Here is a 12,967-nt window from a genome sequence, read left to right as displayed (position 1 = left end):
TTTGCCCTTCATTATTTCGTTTAGGCTGGTAAAGCAGGATTGATGTTTTTGCCAGGTAGACAAAATTACCAACATCAGGTTTTTAACTGAAGTATCTCCCTCATTACACTTGAATCTCAATAGGGTTCCACCACCCACGGAGCCTGAAAAACTGGTTTTCCGAGTTTATCCTGATACAGCTCTGGTTACTGCAAATGATTTGGGATCCCTACTCCTCCTTAGGGAGTCGATATCAGTATTTGAGAAGGGCGTTTTTATAAGTAGTAGTTAGCATCGATGTAGGAAATTTTAGGGTTCGGAGCTGATGGCCAAGAAAGAATTCTTGAGACGTCTTTGGTGCAAAAAGGTGGTTTTATTAAAGCATGGGGACAGGACCTGTGGGCAGAAAGAGCTGCAATGGGGTCATGAGGAGTGGCCCATTATTTACTTTCAAGTTGGGACGGGGTTAGGGATAGTATTGTCTCTAAGGAATTTGGAAGGAAGGTTTCCAGGACCTTGAGAGGGCTAGTTACTGTTAGGAAAATATCATTTATTACTAATAAAACCTTAGTCACAAGACCCTTCAGATGTATATTGGTTGGTCATATGCTTGGGGGATGATTGCCAACACGTATCTTGGGGGATAGAGATAAAAGAGGTTTCCAAAGGAATTTTTATATGTTAAAGTAGACTCACAGGATCCTGGGGTCAGGCTAAGATTGCCTTTTGCCCTTAGCAAAGTATTAACATCGTTGCAGCTGAGTTCCTAAACGAATGTTATTCTGCCTGTCTCAGGGACTTGTTGGTGGGCTGTAGATAGTAAGGAAATTTAATTTTTCTTTTGCATTTGTTTCCTGTATCAGCATCACTTTTGCATTTTATTTTTTTTTAAAGATTTTATTTATTAGTGAGAGAGAGAGCGCGCGTGAACACAAACAGGGGGAGGGGCAGAGGCAGAGTCGGAGGGAGAGGCAGGGACCACGACATGGGGCTCCATCCCCCGACCCTGGGATCATGACCCTAGCCAAAGGTGGACGATTAACTAACTTAGCCATCCAGGTGCCCCACTTTTGCATTTTAAAAAACTTAAGTTATTCTTTAAAATTTTTTGAGGAATAGAAATCCCTTACGTGGTCAAATGGGCCTGCAGGAATCCACCGAACAAGATAAAAATTGACTGTCACAACAGAGAGTCTTATGGGGATTTTCTCATTAATTGGAGAAAAATAGACCCTGAACCCTTGCTAGAAAGGACTTAACCAAGTACCTTCCTAAAAAGGGCTTTTCCATACATAAGTCAGTGAGCCCCTGTTCAAGGCTCTACTACGGATCTTAGCAAGGCATTGCTCACTCTGGGGCTTAAATGTTCTCTTCCGTAAAACAAGGAAAATGTGTGTGTGTAATGTAGAAGAGACTGGACCGTAAGCGCTTTTACTAAGCTCTCCTTCAGCTCTCAGGTCATTTCATAATGATGTCTCCCCTTCCTTGATGTTACTTTCCTCGAGGAAAAAAAGTTGTGAATTAATTTTTTGGATATGAAAAGAAAGAAAGCAGGTAGCCCAGGTTCCAGGGTAGGGGTTAGGGAGAAGGGATTCTGAAGGGCATACAGGCTGAGGGCCTCGAGCACCCGCACCAGCAGCCCGCACAGATAACCCCGCCCCGCGGGGCCGGGCGGCACAGCCCCGGGAACAAGATGGCGTCAGCGCTCAGGGTCTTGCCCGCGCCCCCGCGACTCTGCACTGCGGCAGCCTACCCAGACCTACCCCATTGGCTGACTGCAATGAGGTCATCATGGGGGCGGAGCCGGCGGCTGCGCGGGGGCAGGGCTTTGCGGACGCACGCACGTCGAGCGCTGATGTCCCGAGCCGCTGAAGCTGCGGGCTTGGTCTAGGGCGGCTGCTTTGGCTGCGGCCCGGCCCGGGGCTGAAGGTGAGCGGGGGATGTAGGTACTGCGCGGCAGGGAGAGGCCTCGGAAGCTCATGGGAAATCTTCTACTAGCCTCCCCATTTGTCAAAGGAATTAGCAGGGATCTTGGGTCTGTGAGAGGAAAACAGGGGTTCACCCCCTTTGGGCACCCCTCCTGTGGGCAGGGGAACCGGAGGTTCACTCCTCTTTGGAGGCCCTGGACCCTTCCCCCATTTTAAGGCGTAGGCGGAGGAACAGAAGGTTACTGGTAGGCAGAAGAATTTGGGGGGCTTCTTAAAGGGGCTCCCAATTTGATGATTCCTCCCCCCACTTTAATCCCCATTTATGGTGGTAGGTGTGCTTGGCTTCAGAGAATTCCTGCTTTCTCACTGGGTAGACAGGAAATGAAGCAGGTGAATTTGAATACCTCGTAGGAGGCGAGGACTGGATGACAATAGTGAGGCTGGGCGCTTTATTTGTACTCATCTTGTGCAGAATTAATATTTCTTCATATTTTGTTTTGTGACATCCTCTTACCCCCGAATTGCTTTGGCCTGTTTAGTTTTCTCTTTGGCTCCAGTGAGATAGAGATGTTCTAGGCAGACTTGTAATCATTAAAGAACAGAAGGAGGGAGGCAACTTTGGAGGCTGTCATTATTGGCAGCCCCTGAGCTATGCTGATGAGGCATAATTTTACCTGCTTTAGAGGTTGTGGAATCTATTCTTGTTTGGAGGAGGCTGTGGGAGGGCTGGTAACAGCTGTTGTGGGCGATTCAGGTATAGACAATTTTAAAGGCAGGCTACATAATCTCTTAAATCCTTGCTTATGTCTGAGTGTGTTGTTTTGCTGCCTTGAACATCAAATGCACAAAGGTTTTGTCATTCAGAGTTCTCAAAATGTCTTCCAGCCTTGCAGAACAGTAACTCTTCCTTTGATGTCAGTTTTACCTATCAGTATGGATGCCCTCATGGTACTAAAAATACTGTACGGTTTGCTGAGTTTAGATAGGGTACAGTCTGTGCCTCACAATAGCTGATTGAGAATAAATAATTGCAGTTTCAGGACCACTGATAGCGCCGTTGTCTTTCATACCGGCCAAGGATAAGACAGCCCTAAAATGAAACCTTTATTGGCTCATTCATGAGAAGCTTTAACAGATGGAAGAATGTAATTAATCTTGAAGGTGGGGATTAGAAATTGAAAGCTATGGAGGTGGCAAGCTCATTCTCTGTGGTTTGATAAAACTGCTTTGTCATTATCAACGTATTCCTGTCATGCTGGACTTGAAATTGAGCTTAATATGCAAGCAGGCTTTTTTTTTTTTTTTAAGTAGGTTCCACACCCAGTATGGGTCTTGAACTCATGACCCTGAGATCAAGAGTCACATGCTGTACTGACTAAACCAGCCAGGTACCCCCCCCCCCCGCCTTTTTTTTTTTTTTTTTTTTTTTTTGAGATAATGCTGACGTGTTCAGATTCCTTAGGGAGAAAATGGTGTTTCCTGAGGAGTTGGAAGGTTAAACCCTTTAAGGTACCCATAGCTCTAAGGTAGTGCTGGAACTCCAGCAGTTAGAAACGGGCAGTAGGGGTTATAAAACTAGTCTCAACGAAGACATCCTTTATGAGAGGGTAATCTAGGTCTCTTCTGTTTGTTTCCTGACACAAGCCAAAAAAAGGTCATGCAGTGTGAACATCACTGCCTCATAATACCCTGTCCAGGGTATTTAAAGAGCTGTTTGGGAATCCCAGTTCCTGTTTTTAACCTGGATACATTCTTATGTATTGAGACGCCCCAAAATATTGTCATTTGATCCTGACGTTGACTGTGAAGGAAGTGACTTTTCATCAGGTACTCTGCTGGAGAGGATTTAGTAACAGCCTTTCGCAATTTCTCCTTTCCATCCTTATAAGCAGGATGTTAAAGATCTGTCTACGTGGGGTGGAAGATATGAAATGCAAAACAAAAGAGCCTTGCTGTTGTGGTGTTTGCTCTTAGCGCTTTTGGTAATGCAGTTTTCTCTTTTTGCTTTAGGTTGGAGAGAAATTCAGGTACTCTGTTGACTGGCACTTTCTGCCACCATGGGGGAGCTTTTCCGGAGTGAAGAGATGACGCTGGCCCAGCTCTTTCTACAGTCAGAAGCTGCTTATTGTTGCGTCAGTGAACTAGGAGAACTGGGAAAGGTTCAATTTCGTGATGTAAGTAGTTGTGGGGCTGCTTCTTGAAAACTGCTGAACACTTTTTCTTGTCAGGGCTAATTGCCTTATAATGAATGTTTTGCTTTTTATTTGCAAAAATAACAGTATAGCACTGGCTTACTATTGGTAGAGTGTACTTTTGAGTTGTCTCTCTAGAGGTGAGAATGTTTTGTCCCAATCTTTCTGTGATTTTACTAGCTCCCTCTTTGAGAATAACCCTAAGCAGTCGCAAGGTAATGGCTTGAGATGCAGGTAGAGGACACCAAGCTAACCTTTTCAAGGCTTACACTTTGCTTTTGGCCTCTTTAACACCCATAGCAAGTTATTAAAAAAAATGTCATAGCTCTTCCATACAATAGGACATGTTTATTACAAAATCTGATGCATCCCTGGGGCGCCTGGGTGGCTCAATCGTTAAGCATCTGCCTTCGGCTCAGGGCATGATCCCAGAGTCCTGGGATCGAGCCCCGCATCAGGCTTCCTGCTCCGCTGGGAGCCTGCTTCTTCCTCTCCCACTCCCCCTGCTTGTGTTCCCTCTCTCTCTGGCTGTCTCTCTCTCTCTGTCAAATAAATAAATAAAATCTTAAAAAAAAAAATCTGATGCATCCCGTTACAGATGTATAAGTAAGCATATACTAAATACCCATTATTTTGAAGCATTATGCTAAGCACTTAGAAAAGATCAAAAGAAAATCAACAATATAAGAGTATAGAAAAGTATGTCCTCAGGGGCTTATAGTCTGTTCAGGAAGGCACAATATACACTGCTGAAAGGAGGAAGGAGTTAATAATTCCCTAATTATGCAGTCTCAAAGTTCCATGTACTCCCATTGATAGCATCCATTGTAGTTGTGATTTTACATTCATCAGTGTTAGTAATTGATTAGTCTTTCTCTTCTACTGTGATCTTAGGACCACGAAGACAGAGACAATCATTGTATCTTTAGTGTCCACATACAAAATAATCAGCTTTTGTTGGAACGAATGGAGGAGTGGTGTGAAAGGGTTGGGATTAATCAATATTGGCTTCCTGAAATTGGTACACTGAAATTATACAAGTATAATCCGGTGACCTAGTACATTCTTTATTCTCTTTGAAACTTTTTGTACCTTCTTTCTTCGAATGTTCTCTTACCTGACTCTAATTCCTTCTCTGATCTTTCTGAGGGCTCACTGCCATCTTCCCCTAGCCTTTCTGTTATCTTCTCCACCATGGTCCTCTGTGTCTGTTCCCCAAGCTCTCTCCTCTGCTCTCTCTGAATAAGCTTCTCCATACCCTCATCTCCCTTTATCACCTTTTTTGATGATCTCATCTATTCTCAGATCTTCCATCTTTATTCAGTGAGTCCCAAATCTGTATCTCTGGCCCTGACAGCTCCCAAACACAATCCTTAGATTTACAATTCTCTAGGAATTTTATCATCTCTGCTTCTCCTGGTAGCATGTCTAAATCCCACCACCTTACCTGTTCCCAAACTATTTCTTCATCCTGACTTCCTAAATTAGAACTAAGGCATCGATATTCTTCCAGTTCTCTAGAACTACAAACCTAAGTCACCCTTAATTTGCAGTCCTTCATTTGGTCCTATGGTGTCTTCTCCCTCCTAATACCCATTGTATCTATTTAGCATTCTTAATCTTTACTGTGATGTATTGCAATCATACAAAAAATTATAGGGAATAATATAATGAATACCTGTGTTTCTACTAACATTCCACATATAATAGAAGACTTCTGCGTATCCTTCCTCTGTGCAATTTCTCTCCCCATCTCCCCAAAGGTAACCTCTGCAATGATATTTGCTTTTTTTTTTTTTTTAAAGTAAGCTCTGTGTCCAACATGGGGCTTGAACTCACGAACCCGAGACCAAGAGTCACATGCTCTACCTACTAAGCCAGCCATGTGCCCCAGTTTTTACTTTTATCATTCCCACGTGTTTTTTTTACTTTTTCTGTGTATATATGTATCACTAAATAATCATATATACTAGTAAGATTTTGCATATTTTAAAACTATATGCATGTACATTGTATATATCCTCCAGCACCGTGTCTTTTAAATTCATTATTTGTGAAATTTGGCCGTGTCTTACAGGTAGCGCTAGCTCATTTTTTCATTATTTATTTATTTATTTTTTTTTTTAAGATTTTATTTATTTATTCATGAGACACAGAAGCAGAGGCAGAGGAAGAGGGAGCCCGATTCAGGACTTGATACCAGCACCCCAGGATCACAACCTGAGCCTAAGGCAGATGCTTACCACTTAACCAACTGAGCCATCCAGGCGCCCTAGTTCATTTCTTTAAATGGCTATATAGTTATTTTATACACAGTCTATTGTTTTTCCTTCTGATGGTGAACAGTTCTTTGCTATTACAGTGTTGCAAGGAAGATTCTTGTATATGTCTCCTGGTATACACGTGTGATAGTTTCTCCAGGGCAGCGGTTCTCAAACTTTTTGGTCTAAGGGCCTCTTTACACTCTGAAAACATGGTTGAGGACCCCAAAGAGCTTTTGTGTGAGTTATAGCAATGTGAGCTTTTATGTGAGTTATATCAATATTTATTGTATTGGAAATTAAAACTGAGATATGCTTAAAATACTTATTTATTAAAAAAATCACAATAATAAACCTGTGTGTTATCATAAATAACATTTTTATGAAAAATAACTATATTTTCCAAAACAAACAAAAAATAGAAGAGTGGCATTGCTTTTACATTTGTGAAAATCTCTTGAATGTCTGAATTAATAGAAGACAACTGAGTTCTCATATCTGCTTCTGCAGTCATCTGGCGGTGACCTATAGCATGAGCCTCTGGAAGACTTCACTGAACACTCATGAGACAGTGAGGATGAAAAAGGCAAATGATATCCTAGTGTTACTGAGTAAAGAGTATCGATCTCCCGGACTTGCTGCCGCCGCAGGGATTATAACTAAGAAGGGCGTTGCTGAGTATGGTGCGCGTCTTTAACTATTAGGGGTGGTCAGAGTGTACTTGACAGTGTCATACCTGCCCAAACTTCTGTTGCTGGTTGAGAGTTCCCTGTCGCTTTATAATTGTGTTAGTACCTGTGTGTCAAGCTTAATGAATTTGGCGATATGATGGGTGTGAAGTGCTATATTTTTTGTTTTTATTGGGGTTTTCTTGATGAGTACACTGGGTATCTTTGTATCTGTTTAATGGACATAACGGGTTTCATTTCCCATGAATGTGTTGTCCGTATCATCTGCTTGTTTTTCTGTTGGGTTGCTTGTCTTACTTACTGACTTGTAGAATGTGTAAAAGTTCGTCACGTATTCTGGAAGCTAATCTTTTTCTAATCCTTTACTGATAACTTGGCTTGTCTTTTCCCTTTGTTTATGGTATATGTTGTCACACAGAATTCATTGTTCTTTTTTGCTCATCAGTATTCTTTGCCCTAAATACTTATTTTGAAGAATTTCAAGGCTGAATACTCTGATGTAGATTCACCAGTTGTTCACATTTTGCTACATTTGATATAATCCTTTTTACTTCACCATTGGAGAGTAGACTGTTTTTTCCTTTCAAGTTCTTATTCCTTTTTTTTTTCTTATTTTACCATATACATTAGGGCTTTTACTAACATGTTGAAGAAGAGTAACAGCAAACTAATACTGGTTAGGATTATGTTCAGCTGTATGTAACTGAAAACCCAGTGATAGGGGTGTACTTTTCTTGTGAAACAGGAAGCCCAGCTTCACGCTATCATCAGTGTCTTAAGATCATTTTATCTCTCTCTCTCTTTTTTTAAAGCAGGGTGGGATAGGCGAACCACCTTTTTTTTTTTTTTTAATGATTCTATTTATTTATTTGAGAGAGAGAGAGTGAGAGCGAGCAGAAAGAGAGGGAGAAGCAGACTCCCCACTGATTGGGGAGCCCGATGTGGGCTTGATTCCAAGACCCTGAGATCATGATCTGAGTTGAAGGCAGACGCCTAACCAACTGAACCCCCCCAGGCGCCCTCTATATCTCTTTTTTGCCATCTTTGAGCATTTGGCTTTTGTCCTCGTTGATGACCACCAAAGCTTCAGGTATTATGTCCATATTCTAGGCAAGAAGAAGTAAGTGCAGGAAAGAAGGAAAAGTACTTATTTAAAAAAAAAACAAACAAACAAAAAAAACCTTCTCAGAAATCCTCAGGAGACTTTCCTAATTTTTGTTGACCAGAATTATGGCATAGTCTAGCTGCAGGGGAGTCTGGGGAAAGTGGTTTTTCAACTGAGCAGTCACTGCCTTGAAGAAAATTGGGATTGTTGTTAATAAGGAAGTAAGGCTATGTATCTGTCAGATGGCATCCTTATCTATGCTCCTGACTTTAAGGGGAATCTTTTTAGTATTTCACAAATTAATTTTTTTTTTAAGATTTTATTTATTTATTTGACAGAGAGAGACAGCCAGCGAGAGAGGGAACACAAGCAGGGGGAGTGGGAGAGGAAGAAGCAGGCTCCCAGCAGAGAAGCCTGATGTGGGGCTCAATCCCAGGACTCCGGGATCATGCCCTGAGCCGAAGGCCACCCAGGCGCCCCCACAAATTAATTTTTATTAAGTTTTTTAAGTTTACTTATTTATTTAAGGAATCTCTACACCCAATGTGGGGCTTCAACTCAGCGACCCCAAGATCAAGAGTCACGTGCTCTTGCAGCTGAGCCAGCCAGGCGCCCCAGTATTTGACAATTTAAGTAAGATGTTTACTCTTAAGTTTTTGGAAAATTCTATTAAATTATTCAGATTCCTTTCAATTTCTGATTTTTTTTTTTAAAGATTTTATTTATTTATATGACAGAGAGAGACAGCCAGTGAGAGAGGGAACACAAGCAGGAGGAGTGAGAGAGGAAGAAGCAGTCTCCCGGCCGAGGAGCCTGATGCGGGGCTCGATCCCAGAACGCCGGGATCACGCCCTGAGCCAAAGGCAGACGCTTAACGACTGAGCCACCTAGGCGCCCCTCGATTTCTGATTTTATTGCCACAAATGATTGTTGAATTTCATGGGATGCCTTTTCTTCATTTATTGAGGTTATGTTTTTTTCCTTTAATCTATTAATTTGGTACATTACATATCCAGATTTTTTTCCTATTGTCTTTTTTAAACAGTATTACTGAGATACAGTTCACATACCGTATAATTTGTCCATTCAAAGTATATAATGCAATGGTTTTTAGTATATTCACAGAGTTATACAACCATCACCACCGTCAGTTTTAGAATCTTTATTACCCTGACAGGAAACCCTGAACCCATTAACAGTCATTGCCCATTTCCTCCCAGTCCCCCTCCCCCTTCCACCCCCTGACAGCCACTAATCTGCTTTCTATTTCTATGGATTTGCTTATTCTGAACATTTCATGTCAATAGAATCAAATAATATGTCTTTTGTGATTGGCTTCTTTAATCTGGCATGTTTTCAAGATTCATCCATGTTGCAGTTTGTATCTGTACCTTTTTTTTGTATCTATTTTTCCTGTGAAAATGTGTAACATATTAAAATGAATTTCAGTTTCGGATATAAGGAGAGCTATAGAGTTGTTATCTATATTCTCTGCAAAAGATAACACTCTGGGTTTTACAGAGACAATTGAATAAGACATTTTCCCCACTCAAAATCTTCTGTGACTCATCTCTTCCCTCATCCACTCTTCTCTTTGACATAACTTCTTCTCTACTGTTCAGTCCCTTACTGTCTAACACTTAAAATTGCAAGGACAGTTTGCATTTTTTTGATCGATGCATGTTGAGCTTTTTACATTATTGTAGGCATTCCTCGCAGCACCCCTTAGAAGTAGAACCCACTTTTGAAGGGTGGAACTTAACATTGTCATTTTCCACACTAGGTACCTATGACATAGATGAAAATAGCTACCCAGGACACACAGATCTGTACCCCTGGGCTGTCTGACTCTACTGCCTATGTTCTTTTTAATTGAGATAGGCCAAAAAAGTCACCATTTCACAGTGTACAATTCATTGTTTTTTAGTGTATTCGCAGGGTTGTGCAACCGTCACCACTGTCTAATTCCAGAACATTTCATTACCCTCAAAAGAAGCCCTGTACCCATTAGCAGTCGCTCCTCATGTCCTGGCCAACTACTTAATCTATCTCTATGGATTTCCCTATTGTGGATATTAAACATAATTGGGATCATATGATATGTTGCCTATTGTGTCTTGATTCTTTCATTTAGCATATTGTTTTCCGGGTTCATCGACATGGTAGCTTATGTTAGGATTTCATTCCTTTTTATGGCTGAATGATATTCCATCATACATATATACTGCTGTTTGTTTATTCATTTATCAATTGATGAACATATTTGGGTTTCTGCTTTTTGGCTCTTGTTAGTAATGCTGCTGTAAGCATTTTGTGTACAAATATTTGAGTTCTTATTTCTTTTGGGTGTTTATGTACAGGTGGAATTACTGGGTCATATGGTAATTCTGTGTTTAATTTTTTGAGGAACCTCCAGACTGCTTTTCACAGCAGCCACACCCCTTTACATTCCACCAGCAATGTACGAGGGTTCCCGTTTCTTCCCATCCTCACCAACACTTGTTATTTTTCATTTAAAAAATTTTATTATAGGGGTGCCTGGGTGGCTCAGTCCGTTAAGCATCTGCCTTTGGCTCAGGTCATCATCTCAGGGCCCTGGGATCGAGCCCCACATCGGGCCCCCCGCTCAGCGGGCTGTCTGCTTCTCCCTTTTCCTCTTCCTCTGTTCCTCACCGCCCCCCTTGCATGTGTTCTCTCACTCTCAAATAAATAAATGAAATCTGAAAAAAAAATTAAAAATTTTATTATAGGCATCCTAATGGCTATGAAGTTGTATCTCTTAGTGGTTTTGATTTGCATTTTCCTCATGGCCAATTATGTAGAGCGTCTTTTCATATACTTATTGGCCATTTGTATAGTTTTTGTTTTTTTTAAATGTAAAACATCCTTGCAAGCCTGGGTAAACAACTTGGTCATGAGGCATATTTCAAAAGAATTTGGAGGGTCAGTTTCCTAATACTGTTTTAGTATTTTTTTCACTTATACAGTAGTCCCTCTCCTTATCCATGGAGGATACGTTCCAAGACCCACCGTGGGTGCCCAAAATCACAGATAGTACTAAACCCTATGTATATATATGTATTGTTTTTTTGCTATACATATATACCTATGATACAGTTTAGTTAATAAATTAGGCACAGTAAGAGATTAACACAATAATAAAATATAAAAATTATAGCAGTATACTGTAATGAAAGTTGTTATATGAATGTGGTCGCTCTCAAAATATCTTACTGTACTGTACTCTCCCTTCTTGTGAGGATGTGAGAGGATAAATGCCTACGTAAGGACATTCGGTGAGGCGAATGACGTAGGTGTGGTGGCACAGCGTTAGGCTACTATTGACTTTTTGACTGTATGTCAGAAGGTGGATCACTTGCTTCCAGACTACAGTTGGCTGCAGATAACTAAAACTGCGAATAACGGGTGACTACTGTATCGATAACATATTGGCTTGTATTGTCCTTTCTCAAAATATTCTTATCTGGTATCAAGTTTATACTGGCCAGTCTTACTTATTAGTTCAGGAGTATTCCTTCAGTTTTCCTCTTTGGGACAATTTTTCAAAGATTTGGGCTTATCTAGTCTTTGAAAGATTAGCAGAAACTATCTATGAAAGTTCCAGGCCTGATGTTCTTATTTCTTTATTATTATTACTATTTTTAAGTAAGCTCTATGCCTAACATGAGATGTGAACTCACAACAAGATCAAGAGTAGCACGTTCCACCGACTGAGCCAGCCAGGCGCCTCTATGCCTGATATTTTTTTCTTTCTTTCTTTCTTTCTTTCTTTCTTTCTTTCTTTCTTTCTTTCTTTCTTTCTTTCTTTCTTCTTTCTTTGTTAATGTATAATGTATTATTGGTTTCAGAGGTACAGGTCTGTGATTCATCAGTCTTACATAATACCCAGTGCTCATTGAATCACATGCCCTCCCTAATGTTTATCACCCAGTTACCCCATCCCTCCACCTACCTCCCCTCCAGCAACCCTCAGTTTGTTTTCTATGATTAAGAGTCTCTTGTGGTTTGTCTCCCTCTCTGGTTTCATTTTGCTTTATTTTTTCCTCTTTTCTCCTATGACCCTCTGTTTTGTTTCTTAAATTCCATTTATCAGTGAGCTCATATGATAATTGTCTTTCTCTGTTGACTTATTTCGCTTAGCATAATACCCTCTAGTTCCATCCACTTTGTTGCAAATGGCAAGATTTCAATTTTTTGATGGCTGTGTAATATTTCAGTGTGTGTGTGTGTGTGTGTGTGTGTGTGTGTGTTTGTACACACATATATACCACATCTTTATCCATTCATCTGTCGATGGACATCTGGGCTCTTTCCATAGTTTGGCTGTTGTGGACATTGCTGCTATAAACATTGGGGTGCAGATACCCCTTCAGATCACTACATAGTGCAACTACTGGGTCATAGGGTAGCTCTATTTTCAACTTTTTGAGGAACCTCCACACTGTTTTCCACAGTGGCTGCACCAGCTTGCATTCCCAGTACTGTAGGAGGGTTCCCCTTTCTCCGCATCCTCGCCAACGTCTGTTTCCTGACTTGTTAATTTTAGCTATTCTTACTGGTGTGAGGTGGTATCTCATTGTGGTTTTGATTTGTATTTCCCTGATGCCTAGTGATTTGGAGCATTTTTTCTTGTGTCTGTTGGCCATTTGGATGTTTTCTTTGGAGAAGTGTCTGTTCATGTCTTCTGCCCATTTCTTAATTGGATTATTTGTTCTTTGGGTATTGAGTTTGATTAAGTCCTTTATAGATTTTGGATACTAGCCCTTTATCTGATATGTCATTTGCAAATATC

General features: G+C 40.9%; 1 protein-coding gene across 5 annotated transcripts in view; it reads left to right on the top strand.

Annotated features, from left to right (window-relative positions):
- The first annotated feature begins 1,655 nt into the window (after nt 1-1,655).
- Nucleotides 1,656-12,967, top strand: part of ATP6V0A1 (ATPase H+ transporting V0 subunit a1) — a 59,340-nt gene continuing 48,028 nt past the window's right edge. For 2 of the 5 annotated variants that reach the window (XM_048224872.2, XM_044389230.3), the window contains exons 1-2: nt 1,799-1,921; nt 3,918-4,081. In XM_048224872.2, coding sequence (XP_048080829.1) covers nt 3,965-4,081 — 117 coding nt within the window. In that variant the 5' untranslated portion in view covers nt 1,799-1,921; nt 3,918-3,964. Of the gene's footprint in view, nt 1,922-3,917; nt 4,082-12,967 lie in introns of all 5 variants that reach the window. The other 3 variants (XM_026512800.4, XM_044389231.3, XM_026512801.4) reach the window with 3 other exon arrangements.

This window comes from Ursus arctos, unplaced genomic scaffold, assembly GCF_023065955.2.
Source record: "Ursus arctos isolate Adak ecotype North America unplaced genomic scaffold, UrsArc2.0 scaffold_24, whole genome shotgun sequence".
Classification (NCBI taxonomy): Eukaryota; Metazoa; Chordata; class Mammalia; order Carnivora; family Ursidae; genus Ursus; species Ursus arctos.
This window is presented reverse-complemented; position numbering and strand designations above follow the sequence as displayed.